General features: G+C 42.7%; 1 protein-coding gene across 1 annotated transcript in view; it reads right to left on the minus strand.

Moving 5' to 3' along the window:
• LOC139542013 (paired box protein Pax-2a-like) overlaps positions 1–16,404 on the minus strand; it is a 69,937-nt gene that overhangs the window by 5,587 nt on the left and 47,946 nt on the right. Inside the window, exons 7-8 of the mRNA XM_071346991.1 lie at positions 14,586–14,761; positions 4,858–4,978 (exon numbers count right to left, since the gene is read on the minus strand). Coding sequence (XP_071203092.1) covers positions 4,858–4,978; positions 14,586–14,761 — 297 coding nt within the window. The remainder of the gene's footprint in view (positions 1–4,857; positions 4,979–14,585; positions 14,762–16,404) is intronic.

Here is a 16,404-nt window from a genome sequence, read left to right on the forward strand (position 1 = left end):
AATCACTCATTTTGAATGAAGAACAGGGCAGGCTATTCGATTATATTGATCCATTCCAATTATATGCCTAGTCTTAAAATGGTATGTACCATATATCAGCCCACCGAATCAAAGCAGTGATATCAGTCTACTCTGGACTACTTGGAGTAGGGTACACACCAAGAGCGTGCATAATTGAACATGCTGAATATCTGGTCAAATATCCACATTGGGCAGCAGACGCGAGTGTTGGAAAATGTGGTGATGAGGCCTGTGGAGCCTTATGTCGGAAGGGGAGAAATGTCACCATGGACAATTTCTTCACCTCACCGTCATTGCCGAACAAGTTGCAAGTAAAACAAGTCTGGCAGGCACCATTAACAAAATGAGATGGGAGCTCCCTCTCTTAGGGCAAAATAAGGAACTGCACAGCCTAACGTACTTCTGTAACGGCTTTCGTTGGTGGAAGGAGAGGAGGACCAAAATGCAGCGTGATACGTATCCATAATATATTTTAATTTGAATGAATACAAAATACAAAAAGAGAATCAAAATGAAAACCGAAACAGTCCCGAATGGTACAAACACTGAAACGGAAAACAGGAAACAATCACCCACACCACACAATGAAAAACAGGATACCTAAATATGGCTCCCAATCAGAGACAACGATAAACAGCTGCCTCTGATTGGGAACCACACCAGGCCAAACACATAGAAAACAAACAACCTAGAAAAAAGAACATAGACTGCCCACCCCAACTCACACCCTGACCAACCTAACACAAAGACATAAAAAAGAAACTAAGGTCAGAACGTGACAACTCCACAATTGTGCTGAAGAATGATAAGACAATTGGACACAGTCAAGAGAAAACCGGACACTATTATGCACTACAACCAAACAAAGGTACTGTATGTCAAAGTTTGTCATGCAAGTGAAAGTGAAAAAATAGTGTCAACTGTTAGGACAAGGAAAATCCAACTGATGCCATTTCATAAAGATGCACACAAGCACGAGCTGACAATAATTGACCATTTTTTACTGCTGTCATCGAAACATATTTATTATAATGCAGTGATTGCTTTTGTGCAGTTTCACTATTTATGATGGCCACTTGTCGCTTCTAATGATGTTCAGGCTACTGATGTTTTCATAATTTAACCGCATGTCATTTGACCATGTGTCTTGGTAGTTGGGGTATTTTTATTTACTTCAAAGTTATACAAATACGCCGTTACCATGTTCCACACATATGCTTTCTGTTTCATAGTTGTAACAAAAGCACTCCACAAATAGAATTTATTGAACGCTTGAATTTTGGCGCTTTTAGATTTTGATTTGTTTTTACAGATAGCCTACAGTAACATCAACAAATTCAAAATGATATTGTGGTATTTGAAATAAAATACAAATCATACAGTATTATAATGTTACCCAAGGCCTTCGTAAACACAACCAAATTATTATTTTTTACAATAGAATATATGAAATGTATTAATTACACTGTTAGAATGTTTCAGTACAAATTACTGCTCATTAGCTTGAAGGGAGGTCCATCGAGGCTCAGCGGTTCTCGTGTTAACAGCGTTTGGAGCCTGTCACCAAATCTTAGCCATTCCTTGCTGAATGAATAGGAGAGAGCGGAAAAAACTCCTCGGCTGACAGAGGCTCTCTCTGTGTCTGTGGCTGTGCGTGCATATGCGCGTGAACCCTCAGAACATACTTTATGGTGTGGGCCAAGTTAACTACACTTTACAAAAATACGAATGCAACAAATTCAAAGATTTTTCTTTTAAGAAAGTTCTTAAAAGGAAATCAGTCAATTGAAATAAATTCATTAAGCCCTAATCAATGGAATTCACATGACCGGGAATACAAATACGCATCTGTTGGTCACAGATACCTTATAAAAAAGTTAGGGGCGTGGATCAGAAAAACAGTCAGTATCTGGTGTGATCACCATTTGCTTCATGCAGCGCGACACATCTCCTTCGCATAGAGTTGATCAGGCTGTTGATTGTGGCCTGTGGAATGTTGTCCTACTCCTCTACAATGGCTGTGCGAAGTTGCTGGATATTGGTGGGAACTGGGACACGCTGTCGTACACGTTGATCCTGAGCATTCCAAATGTCTGGTGAGTATTCTGTTCACTGTTTATAAGATTTACCCAGCATAGTATTAATATTAGCTCTTGCTGTGTTCGGGCTCAAAGGTTGTATTCGTATATCTTTTTTCTTGCATTGTCTGTTATTTGTTTGCCATGTATTTGAACACTTCTTCACTGATTTTTAAATTGATTATATTTTTTGTCATTGTCCTTTACTTAAAAACAGTATCAACATAATTAACTTGCTGTAGGGACTGTCCAGTGAGAATCAGGATTATCTATGGTTAATATTTTAAACATGATTGGGCCACATTGTAAAGTAGCCCATACACACACATAGAGGCATCCTCACTGCTGGACCTGTGACCCGAGCTGGTCCCTGAGAGAGATATTGATTTTACCTTTAACTGTTTGCTGTGAACCGAAAATGCAGGTTAAGTAGAAGGGAAACAGATACGCTCGGCAGCCCTTGTATTCTAGGGAGGCAGGCACAGCCACGAAAGGAAAGCGGGAGAGCTGTGTTTATCCATGGGGCTGGTGAGAGTTGAGAAGAACTGTCCTATCTCACAGCGACTGATCACCTATCGATCTCCTCTATTGTCTGCTAAACACATGCTAAATGCACACTAACGATGCTAACCGCTGACATCCTACTCCCAGGGCTCTAAAGAGAGGAAATCTTGGAAATATTTTGCTGTGCAACCTGAAGTTTTAATTTGGGAGCACCAGTGCGAAAAAAATTATATATATATATATATACACTGCTCAAAAAAATAAAGGGAACACTTAAACAACACAATGTAACTCCAAGTCAATCACACTTCTGTGAAATCAAACTGTCCACTTAGGAAGCAACACTGATTGACAATAAATTTCACATGCTGTTGTGCAAATGGAATAGACAAAAGGTGGAAATTATAGGCAATTAGCAAGACACCCCCAATAAAGGAGTGGTTCTGCAGGTGGTGACCACAGACCACTTCTCAGTTCCTATGCTTCCTGGCTGATGTTTTGGTCACTTTTGAATGCTGGCGGTGCTTTCACTCTAGTGGTAGCATGAGACGGAGTCTACAACCCACACAAGTGGCTCAGGTAGTGCAGCTCATCCAGGATGGCACATCAATGCGAGCTGTGGCAAGAAGGTTTGCTGTGTCTGTCAGCGTAGTGTCCAGAGCATGGAGGCGCTACCAGGAGACAGGCCAGTACATCAGGAGACGTGGAGGAGGCCGTAGGAGGGCAACAACCCAGCGGCAGGACCGCTACCTCCGCCTTTGTGCAAGGAGGAGCACTGCCAGAGCCCTGCAAAATGACCTCCAGCAGGCCACAAATGTGCATGTGTCAGCATATGGTCTCACAAGGGGTCTGAGGATCTCATCTCGGTACCTAATGGCAGTCAGGCTACCTCTGGCGAGCACATGGAGGGCTGTGCGACCCCACAAAGAAATGCCACCCCACACCATGACTGACCCACCGCCAAACCGGTCATGCTGGAGGATGTTGCAGGCAGCAGAACGTTCTCCACGGCGTCTCCAGACTCTGTCACGTCTGTCACATGTGCTCATGTGCTCAGTGTGAACCTGCTTTCATCTGTGAAGAGCACAGGGCGCCAGTGGCGAATTTGCCAATCTTGGTGTTCTCTGGCAAATGCCAAACGTCCTGCACGGTGTTGGGCTGTAAGCACAACCCCCACCTGTGGACGTCGGGCCCTCATACCACCCTCATGGAGTCTGTTTCTGACCGTTTGAGCAGACACATGCACATTTGTGGCCTGCTGGAGGTCATTTTGCAGGGCTCTGGCAGTGCTCCTCCTTGCACAAAGGCGGAGGTAGCGGTCCTGCTGCTGGGTTGTTTTCTACAAGTTTCCACTTGTAATTCCGACTTAGAGGGTAGTTCAAGTCAAACCTTCCAGTCAGAACTAGAAATGTACGATAACTCTGATAGAACGCTGCATATGACACAACACTCCCTGGAAACTATATTGAGAATAATAGCCAAAACCTTGTGAGACAGAGAAATGTATATCCTCAGCTTCAAGGCTTTTTCAAGACTCATGGTAATGATGGGGGGAAAAGTTATTGTTCAAAAAGCTTTTGTTGTCTTGGCATATATCTACAAGTAACTAAAATGTGGATAAACAATCAAAATATGTATTTGTCTGTCTGTCTGTCTCTCTCCCAGCCTCTCTCTCTCCCAGCATCTCTCTCTCCCAGCATCTCTCTCTCCCAGCATCTCTCTCTCCCAGCCTCTGTCAATCAACAGGGCATCATAGCCTTTGATGACAATGTCAGGTCGCGGCGAGAACACCAGCTGTCTCTTATTAGAAGTGCTCCCAGTCAATCTGTTAGCAGGCCAATACAGAGCTCAAATCTGAGCCAATTAGGAGCAGTGTGTGAAAGGGCTAAAGGATCTAAAGGGCTTAGCCTGTCTGTCGTCACTCTGATCGCACCAGAAACATAAACACATAAGAGTTTATGCGTTCACATGGATTAAGGAAATATGTCTGTCACCAGAACATGTATAGCAATTGATACAATAATACATATGCAGTTCACACTCAACTACATTTTTCAACTTAACCATCTAAATTATGATGATCATTCATTGAATTTAGATAGCACTTCTCCAATGCACAAAGTGCTTAACATTATAAGGAGGGTGGGACCTCACTTCACCCACTACTATTCTGCAGCACCAATGGGACATGAAAAACCAATAAGTCTTCAATGGGACCAGATAAACCAATAAATAAGTTGTCAAGATGTCTTACCTGTGATGACCGAGTAGCTCTGTGAGATGCTGGAGCCCAGATCTGAGCTGGCGCTGGTGGATAGGCAGGGTTTGGTCTCATCTAGACTGCTGTTCGGGGATGGGAAAGAGGACTCATTTGCCTGTGGAATAAAATACACAACATTAGCATTGGTCTTTTAGCACATACCCTCGCAAGCGCTAGCACACACACACACCCTCACTGCCTGTCTAAACTTGTCCTTTGAGTGACCCAAACAAAGCCTATCAAATGTCAAACCCACCGAATACAACAAAAGCTATCTCTGACTACAGTCAAGTCTTCAGCCAAGACCCAAAAGGAGTGTGACCGCTAATGACCATTTGGGAAGCCCATCCTTAAACAACAATGGTTTTAAGGTGTAGAAACCGATAAACACATCTGAAGGGCCTCTGTAATCTTCTAATTGCAATTCCTCCTGAATATTTATGCATTCTGCTGTGACCCCCTTGTGCTTGAACCAAAGGCCTGTGATGTATGCATACATTAGGCTATGTCTGAGAGGAAGAGAGAGAGGAATGAGTGAGGGATTGCGAGAAGGAGTGAAAGGCTAGGAGTGTCAGCTGGTTCTTTGTGCTCGGTTGCGGTCATCCCTGTGACCAGTCAAGGGAGGAGACATTCAGGGCTTTGTTACAGGAGGCACATGTGGTCGTGCTTTTTTAAAAGGGGAGGAAAAAACCTTGACATCAAAACCTGTGTTTTGAAGTTTCAGGATGAATAAATAAAACTTTTGTCGAATTTTAGGGGTTTGCGACATCAAGATGTGAGATGAGCGTGGCTACTGTGTTTCTGTAGAAAACCACACATGTTAAATCTTGAAAGCATGCATAAAAAGAGATGCTTTTAACTTCATTGAGAGGAAGTTCCTGAATTTGGGAACTTTCTGTGTATTTTAATGTGTTTTATCAAGGTTAATTCACTTCTAAATCAGTCTATGAATGGGCAATAGCCCTTCTTTAGAGTAATAGTCAGCCATTACTTCCTGTTTAGTGTTTATTCCCCTTGAATTATTATACAATTATAAGGGTTAAGGCTCTCTAGGCGGTGAGGAAGACTTCCTGTCTGTCCCTCGTGTGTGTGTGGGTCTCTGTCTGTGGGTGTGTTTGTATCAATGGGGGCCGCCCCATTCCCAAAGGGGCCGAAACGGTGACCCCATCCTTGTCTGCCTCTATCCCCGTTCAACTCTAATTGTCTACTCCTCTGGATGTTCCTCTCTATTGCACTGGGCCTAGGGAGCACAACAGCCATTTTGTTATGCTAATGGGCTGTGGGCTGGGTGGAGGGTTGGGCGGAATGCTGGGTGGAGGCCGAGTGGCGAGCACAGAGGGCCCCTGAGTGGCCTGGGCAACATGGCAGCCAGAAGTGTGGGAGGGATGAGAGCCATTCAACCAGGCAGGCCTTCTCCAAAATTGCTTTTTAATGCCCTGACGCAGACACCCCAGATACGACCCTAATAGCCTAATAGTCAAGCACCTTTTCACCAGTTGAAAAAAAGAGGAGGGAGGAGGAAAGAGGGGGATGAAAATAACGGGAAAAAAGGCTCCAATGAAAGCGGGCTAGTCTGATTAATATTACGTTAGATGAAAACAGATTTTTCTGGACCATTCTGGGGCGGCTTCTCTCCCCTCTCCCCCCTCCTTCCTCCCTCCTTCTCTCCCCTCCTTCCCTTGTTTCAATACCTTCTCCTCCACTCTTTATGATTGCAAGTCATTTCCAATTCGTTTTGGTATTGATCTTGTGGTAGGAATCAGTTTGGTAATTAGTTGCATTAGGGGCCTGTCCCGCCGGCTGAGGGGCTGTCCCCATCCTGATTTATCACCGATCTAATTCGCTACGATCGCACCCGAGATGAAAATGAACTCAATTAGGCCACTAGCCACGGCTGCTAAGGCTGCATGGGCAGTAGCTCTGGGAGTTTCAAGAGAGAAACTAATAGTCTCTTGTTTAATGAAAGTAAATAAAGGTTATCCGACGAAATAGGGCCCATAGCTTTAAATAAGAAGTTGGAAGCAATTAGGGATTTATATTGTCGCTGGAGCTGGTTTGAGTGGGCCACCTCATTCAATGATGGAATGGCGTTCTCTGGAAATTTGACCTCAACTGCTCATACATGCGTGGGGAACAAAATTGTAAAACAGTGAACATTTTTAACAGTGAAATAAGGAAATTGCAACATTTTTATAATGAGGTACGCTATATAGACAGTAATTCACTATTGCATGTGAAAATGTCACTGGATGCATTTGTAGCCATTTAACTTTAAGTTTATGTTGGTGGCCTACTTTCTGTGTTTGCAAACGTTCCCGCACGAGGGCAATGCAAGCAATTTGGTGGCAGAACACAGGGGAGTTCTCAGAGGTTGACAGCAAAAAAAGCCTCCATTTACATGTTGCATTTCACACTACTTTTGGATTATAATTGGATTTTAAGGCTCATATTTCAATTGATTAAGGATCCCCATTAGCTGCTGCCAAGGCTAACTCTTCCTGTGGTCCAGCAACATTAAGGCAGTTATATACAGTTTAAAATATTACATGACATTACATTTAATAACACTTTAGCCAATACATTTAGTGTATTCCCTCAGGCCACTACTCCACTATCACATATTTACAATACAACATCCATGGGTATGTGTCTGTGTCTTATCATGTGCATGTGTGTCTGTGCCTGTGTGTGTTTTTTCAGAGTCCCCCGCGGTTCCATAAAGTGTATTTGATCTGTTATTTAATCTGATTCTACTGCTTGCATCAGTTACCTGATGTGGAATAGAGTTCCATGTAGCCATGGCTCTATGTAGTACTGTGTGCCTCCCATAGTCTGTTCTAAACCTGGGGATTGTGAAAAGACCTTTGGTGGCATGTCTTGTGGGGTATGCATGGGTGTCTGAAGAGACCTCTGGTGGCATGTCTTGTGGGGTATGCATGGGTGTCCTAGCTGTGTGCTAGTAGTTTAAACAGACACCTCGGTGCATTCAGCCTGTCACCACTTCTTACAAAAAAAAGTGGTGATGAAGTCCGTCTCTCCTCCACTTTGAGCCATGAGAGATTTACATGAATATTATTAATGTTAGGTCTCTTTGTACATTTAAGGGTCAGCCGTGCTGCCCTGTTCTGAGCTAATTGTAATTTTCTGAGGTCCTTCATTTGTGGCACTTGACCACACGACTGAACAATACTCCAGATGCGACAAAACTACAGCCTGTTGATAGTGTTTGTTAAAAAGGCAGAGCAGCACTTTATTATGGACAGACTTCTCCCCATCATAGCTGCTGTAGTTTCAACATGTTTTGACCATGATAGTTTACAACCCAGGGTTACTCCGAGCAGTTTAGTCACCTCAACTTGCTCAATTTCCACATTATTTATTACAATATTTAGTTGAGGTTTAGGGTTTAGAGAATGATTGAAATATTTACAACTAACTTATTACTTGCTCTTTATTAGGTGTTTTAGTGATTTCACTCGCTGTACTAGCTGATGTGGATAGTGTTGAGTCATCCGCATACATAGAAACACTGGCTTTACTCAAGGCCAGTAAAATGTCATTAGTAAAGATTTAAAAAAGTAAGAGGCCTAGACAGCTGCCCTGGGGAATTCCTGATTCTACCTGGATTATGTGGTAGAGGCTTCCATGAAAGAACACCCTCTGTGTTCTGTTAGACCGGTAACTGTTCATCCACAATATAGCAGGGGGTGTAAAGCCATAAGACATATGTTTTTCCATCAACAGACTATGACTGATAATGTTAAAAGCTGCACTGAAGTCCAGCAAAGCTGCTCCCACAATATTCTTATCATCAATTACACTCAGGCAATCATCAGTCATTTGTGTAAGTGTTGGGCTTGTTGAATATACTTCCCTATAAGCGTGCTGAAAGTCTGTTGTCAATTTGTGTACAGTAAAATAGCATTGTATCTGGTCAAACACCATTTTTCCCAAAAGGTTACTAAGGATTGGTAACAGGCTGATTGGTTGGCTATTTGAGCCAGTAAAGGGGGCTTTACTATTCTTGGGTAGCGGAATGACTTTAGCTTCCCTCCAGGCCTGAGGGCACACACTTTCTAGTAGGCTTAGATTGAAGATATGGCAAATAGGAGTGTCGATATTGTCCACTCTTATCCTCAGTAATTTTCCATCCAAGTTGTCAGACCACGGTGGCTTGTCATTGTTGATAGACAACAATATTTTCTTCACTTCTATCACACTGACTTTATGGATGTCTAAATTACAATGCTTGTCTTTCATAATTTGATCAGTTACACTTGGATGTGTAGTGTCAGCGTTTGTTGCTGGCTTGTCATGCATAAATTTGCTAATCTTGACAGTGAAAAAATAATTAAAGTAATTGGATTAATCTATGGGTTTTGTGATGAATGAGCCATCTGATTCAGTAAATGATGGAGCTGAGTGTGCCTTCATGCCCAAAATTTCATTTAAGGCGCTCCAAAGCTTTTTTATTATTAAAATCAAAAATCAAATCAAATTGTATTAGTCACATGCGCCAAATACAACCTTACAGTGACATGCTTACGTACGAGGCCCTAACCAACAATGTAGTTAAAAAAAATAGGGATAAGAAATAAAAGTAACAAGTAATTAAAGAGCAGCAGTAAAATAACAATAGTGAGACTATATACAGGAGCGTACTGGTAGAGAGTCAATGTGCGGGGGCACCGGATAGTCGAGGTAATATGTACATGTAGGTAGAGTTATTAAAGTGACTATGCATAGATGATAACAAAAGAGGGTAGCAGTGGTGTAAAAGAAGGGGAGAGGGGGAGGGATGCAAATAGTCTGGGTAGCCATTTGATTAGATGTTCAGGAGTCTTATGACTTGGGGGCTGTTTAGAAGCCTTTTGGACCTAGATTTGACGCTCCGGTACCGCTTGCCTTGCGGTAGAAGAGAGAACAGTCTATGACTAGGGTGGCTGGAGTCTTTGACAATTTTTAGGGCCTTCCTCTGACACCGCCTGGTTTAGAGGTCCTGGATGGCAGGAATCTTGGCCCCAGTGATGTACTGGGCCGTTCGCACTACCCTTTGTAGTGCCTTGCGGTCGAGGGCGAGCAGTTGCCATACCAGGCAGTGATGCAACCAGTCAGGATGCTCTCGATTGTGAAGCTGTAGAACCTTTTGAGGATCTGAGGACCCATGCAAAATATTTTCTGTCTCCTGAGGGGGAATAGGTTTTGTCATGCCCTCTTCACGACTGTCTTGGTGTGCTTGGACCATGTTCGTTAATTGGTGATTTGGACACCGAGAAACTTGAAGCTCTCAACCTGCTCCATTGCAGCCCCGTCGATGAGAATGGGGCAGGCTCGGTCCTCTTTTTCCTGAAGTCCACAATCATCACCTTTGTCTTGATCACGTTGAGGGCGAGGTTTTTGTCCTGGCACCACACGAGCAAGTCTCTGACCTCCTTATACAATGCCCTGCAAAAGTTTTCATCCCCCTTGGCGTTTTTCCTATTTTGTTGCGTTACAACCTGTAATTTAAATGGACTTTTATTTGAATTTCATGTAATGGACACAAATAGTCCAAATTGGTGAAGTGAAATGAAAAAAATTACTTGTTTCAAAAAATGTGAAAGAATTCTAAAGGGAATACTCTTGCGTGCATATACTGTATATACCTGTTCTGAAAGGCCCCAGAGTCTGCAACACCACTAAGCAAGGGGCACCACCAAGCAAGCGACACCATGAAGACCAAGGAGCTCTCCAAACAGGTCAGGGACAAAGTTGTGGAGAAGTACAGATCAGGGTTTGGTTATAAAGAAATATCCAAAATTTTGAACATCCCACTGAGCACCATTAAAATCATTATATATTTTTTTAAGAATATTGCACCACAACAAACCTGCAAAGAGAGGGCCGCCCACCAAATCTCACAGACCATTCAAGGAAGGGATTAATCAGAGAGGCAACAAATAGACCAAAGGATAACCTTGAAGGATCTGTCCATAGGACCACTTTAGTCTGTACATTCCACAGAGCTGGGCTTTACAGAAGAGTGGCCAGAAAAAAGACATTGCTTCAAGAAAAAAATAAGCAAACATGTTTGGTGTTCACCAAAAGACATGTGGGAGACTACCCAAACATATTGAAGAAGGTTCTCTGGTCAGATGAGACAAAAATTTAGCTTTTTAGCCATCAAGGAAAACGTTATGTCTGGCGCAAACCCAACACCTCTCATCACCCTGAGAATACCATCCCCACAGTGAAGCATGGTGGTGGCAGCATCATGCTGCGGGGATGTTTTTCATCGGCAGAGACTGGGAAACTGGTCAGAATTGAAGGAATGATGGATGGTGCTAAATACAGGGAAATTCTTGAGGGAAATCTGTTTCAGTCTTCCAGAGATTTGAGACGGGGACTGAGGTTCACATTCCAGCAGGACAATGATCCTAAGCATACTGCTAAATCAACACTTGAGTGATTTAAGGGGAAACTGTTAACCTCTCTGGTACAAGTGGGATGCTAGCGTCCCACCTCGACAACAGCCAGTGAAATTGCAGGGCGGCAAAATCAAAACAACAGAAATCCCATAATTAAAACTCCTCAAACATACAAGTATTTTACACCATTATAAAGATAAACTTCTTGTAAATCCAACCACAGTGTCCAATTTCAAAAAGGCTTTACTGCAAAAGCACACCATGCGATTATGTTAGGTCAGCACCTAGTCACAGAAAACCATACAGCCATTTTCCAGCCAAAGAGAGGAGTCACAAAAAGCAGAAATTGAGATAAAATTAATCACTAACCTTTGATGATCTTCATCAGATGGCACTCATAGGACTTCATGTTACACAATACATGTATGTTTTGTTCGATAAGGTTCATATTTATATCCAAAAATCTCAGTTTACATTGGCGCGTTATGTTCAGAGAGAAAGTGCAGAGAGCCACATCAAATTACAGAAATGCTCATCATAAACATTTATAAACGATACAAGTGTTAAACATACGGATAAAGATAAACTTCTCCTTAATGCAACCGCTGTGTCAGATTTCAGAAAGGCTTTACGGAGAAAGCACACTTTGCGATTATGTTAGGTCAGCACCTAGCCACAGAAACCCATACAGCCGTTTTCCAGTCAAGGAGAGTGTCACAAAAGTCAGAAATAGCATTAAAATTAATCACTTACCTTTGATGATCTTCATCTGGTGGCACTCCCAGGTCTCCATGTTAGACAATAAATGTTTGTTTTGTTCGATTATGTCCCTCTTTATGGCCAAAAACCTCCTTTTTGTTCGCGCGTTTTGTCCAGTAATCCGAATGCTTAACTTCGTGGCTATATATATCAATAATATTTCAACCGGACAAAAGCTTCGTCAGGAGGAAAGGAGAAACAGGAAAGGCGCGTTCCCGATCAGGCGCATGGCTGATGAATGGAAATTTCCACTGGCCACTGATTGAAAGTGCTGTATCTCCCTCATTTTTCAGAGTAAAAGCCTGAAACAATGCCTAAAGACTGGCCACATGAGGAGGAAGCCACAGAGCTCGTGAACTGGGTCCTAAGTCTTTGTATGGTGGATAGGCCTTCAATGGAAAAACAGCCTTTCAAAATAATAGTACTTCCTGGTTGAATTTTCCTCGGGTTTTTGCCTGCCATATAAGTTGTGTTATACTCACAGACATTATTTTTACAGTTTTGGAAACTTTAGAGTGTTTTCTATCCAAATCTACTAATTATATGCATATCCTATCTTCTGGGCCTGAGTAGCAGGCAGTTTAATTTGGGCACGCTTTTCATCCAAAAATCCAAATGCCACCTACCCGAGTGAAGTTAAATGGAATGGCCTAGTCAAAGCCCAGACCTCAATCCATTTGAGAATCTGTGGTATGACTTAAAGATTGCTGTGCACCAGCGGAACCCATCCAACTTGAAGGAGCTGGAGCAGTTTTGCCTTGAAGAATGGGCAAAAATCCCAGTGGCTAAATATGCCAAGCTTATAGAGACATATCCCAAGAGACTTGCAGCTGTAATTGCTGCAAAATGTGGCTCTACAAAGTATTGACTTTGGGGGGGTGAATAGTTATGCACGCTCAAGTTCTTTTTTTTTTCTTATTTCTTGTTTGTTTCACAAGAAAATATTTTGCATCTTCAAAGTGGTAGGCATGTTGTGTAAATAAAATGATACAAACCCACAAAAAGTCCATTTTAATTCCAGGTTGAAAGGCAACAAAGTAACAAAAATGCCAAGCGGGGTGAAAACTTTTGCAAGCCACTGTAGGCTGTCTCGTTGTAGTCGGTGATCAGGCCTACCGGTGTTGGAGTTATGCCTGCCCGTGCAGTCATGAGTGAACAGGGAATACAGGAGGGGACTGAGCACGCACCCCTGAGGGGCCCCTGTGTTGAGGATTAGCTTGGCAGATTTGTTGTTACCTACCTGGGGGTGGCCTGGTCAATATTTAAATCACCCAGAAAATATACCTCTGTTGATATCACATACATTATCAAGCATTTCACACGTTATCCATATACTGAATGTTAGCACTTGGTGGTCTATAGGAGCTTCCAATCAGAATGGGCTTTAGGTGAGGCAGATGAATCGTTTGAATCTCCTGCTTAATATAATGTTTGTGTCATCATCGCAAAACAACTGCAATATACTTAAAAAACACTTCAACTTCAACCAATAAAATAGCTTTTGATACAGGTTGTTAATTAGCCTTCGCTAATTAACAACTGAGCCCTAGGACCATCTGGCCTGGCGATTCCTGGCTGTCCCCAGTCCACCTGGTTGTGCTGCTGATCCAGTTTCTGCTGTTCTGCTGGCGTTTTGGAACCCTGGCCTGTTCACCAGACATGCTACCTTGTTGTACTGCTGCTCCAATTTCTGCTGTTCTGCCTGCGGCTATGGAACCCTATCCCGTTCACTGGACGTGCTACCCAGACCTGCAGTTTCAACCCTCTTTCTCCCTCTCTGTCTCACTGTACCGCACCTGCTGTCTCGACCTCTGAATGCTCGGCTATGAAAAGCCAACTGACATTTCCTTCTGAGGTGCTGACCTGTTGCACCCTGTATAACCTCTGTGATTATTAGTTGACCCTGCTGGTCATCTATGAACGTTTGAACATCGTGAGGAACACTCTGGCCTTAATGTCCATGTGCTCTTAGGATCTCCACCAGGCACAGCCAGAAGATGACTGGCCACCCCTCAGCCTGGTTCCTCTCTAGGTTTCAGCCTTTCTAGGGAGTTTTTCCTAGCCACCGTGCTTCTATCAGCATTGTTTGCTCTTTGGGGTTATAGGCTTAGTATTTGTATAAGCACTTTGTGACCACTGCTGATGTAAAAAGGGCTTTATAAATAAATATTATTTGATTGATTGCTTAATCCAAAATAGGTATTTTGTAAAAATCACAACCAAATATAATGTTTGTGACTGTTCAAGCAATAATCAAAACAACATTGTAAGCGTATGACAACCCAAAAAATGTATGGCTCTGGTTACAACAACCTAGGAGGTTTATTCGTGGCACTGACCGATGATGGGTGACTTCCTGCTTTCTTGCTTCATCCAAACGTTGTGCGTTGTGCGTGACATCAGTGTGCCATGTACTTAAAAGGGGCTTGTACACATAATACAAAGTGTATACTAATATTCCTTCTATCTTCAGATGTCTTTTCTGTGTCCAGCTCCTGCGTTGTGTTTGGATATTTACACTATATACTGTTTTTCCATCATGGCATTGTCACTCACCTGTTCTGGTTTGATGTGTTCTGAGGTGGAGAAGACATCGGGGTAGGATGGCCGCTCGAACACCCGGTCCAGAGCCTCCAGTTGCTGCTGGGTGAAGGCGTCGGCCCAGAGGTACTTCCGTAAACTCTCCATGCTGACCTGAGAGTCACTGCATTGGCCAGAGCCATCCGACCCATCTAGGGAGAGAGGGGGGTATAGGGTTAAAGGACAGGATTATTATTAATATGGCCAGCTGTTGGGGGGTCTAAAGCCAAACAGAACTGAGAGGTGGAGATGCTATTCAAACACCTGTAACAACCAGCAGGGAATATTCCTGCAATACTCTCAAAGTTCCAGTATGACGTTGATGGAGCTGCTATTCAAAACACCTATAACAACCAGCAGGGAATATTCCTGCAATACTCTCACAAAGTTCCAGTATGACGTTAGGACATGATGTTCCAAATTGTTCCCTGATCATACATCAGAAATCTATAATAAGTAAATCTATAAAATGCCTGGAATCAATGAAATTGGTTATGAGAAAACATTATAGGAACATTCTGCTAGTGTTGATGGAAACAACACCGATAACAACAAGCAGGGAACATTCACACAAGACTCTTAAAAGTTTACGGTGTGATGTTATGACATGATTGTTCCAATAATGTTCCCTAAAAATACAGTTGAAGTCAGAAGTTTACATACTGTACACTCAGGTTGGAGTCATTAAAACCCACTTTTCAACCACTCCACAAATTTCTTGTAAACAAACTATAGTTTTGGCAAGTCGGATAGGACATCTACTTTGTGCTTGACACAATTTTTCCAACAATTGTTTACAGACAGATTATTTCACTTATAATTCACTGAATCACAATTCCAGAGGGTCAGAAGTTTACATCCACTAAGTTGACTGTGCCTTTAAACAGCTTGGAAAATTACAGAAAATTATGTCATGGCTTTAGAAGCTTCTGATAGGCTAATTGACATAATTTGAGTGAATTGGAGGTGTACCTGTGGATTTATTTCAAGGCATACCTTCAAACTCAGTGCCTCTTTGCTTGACATCATGGTAAAATCCAAAGAAATCAGCGAAGACCTCAGAAAAAAATGTTTTGACCTCCACAAGTCTGGTTCATCCTTGGGAGCAATTTCAAAACCACTGAAGGTAACGCGTTCATCTGTACAAACAATAGTACTCAAGTATAAACATCATGGGACCACGCAGCCGTCATACCGCTCAGGAAGGAGATGCGCTCTGTCTCCTAGAGATGAAAATACTTTGGGGTGAAAAGTGCAAATCAAACACAGAACAACAGCAAAGGACCTTGTGAAGATGCTGGAGGAAATAGGTACAAAAATATCTGTATCCACAGTAAAACGAGTCCTATATCGACATAACCTGAAAGGCTGCTCAGCAAGGAAGAAGCCACTGCTCCAAAACCTCCATAAAAAAGCCAGACTACTGTTTGCAACTGCACATGGGGACAAAGATCGTACTTTTTGGAGAAATGTCTTCTGGTCTGATGAAAGAAAAATAGAACTGTTTGGCCATAATGACCATCGTTATGTTTGGAGGAAAAAGGAGGATGCTTGCAAGCCGAAGAACACCATCCCAACCGTGAAGCACGGGGGTGGCAGCATCATGTTGTGGGGGTGCATTGCTGCAGGAGGGACTGATGCACTTCACAAAATAGATGGCATCATGAAGGAGGAAAACTTCGTGGATATATTGAAGCAACATCTCAAGACATCAGTCAGGAAGTTAAAGCTTGATAGCAAATGGGTCTTTCAAATGGACATTGACACCAAGCATACTTCCAAAGTTGTGAAAAAA

The sequence above is a fragment of the Salvelinus alpinus genome, chromosome 17 (genome assembly GCF_045679555.1).
Source record: "Salvelinus alpinus chromosome 17, SLU_Salpinus.1, whole genome shotgun sequence".
Classification (NCBI taxonomy): Eukaryota; Metazoa; Chordata; class Actinopteri; order Salmoniformes; family Salmonidae; genus Salvelinus; species Salvelinus alpinus.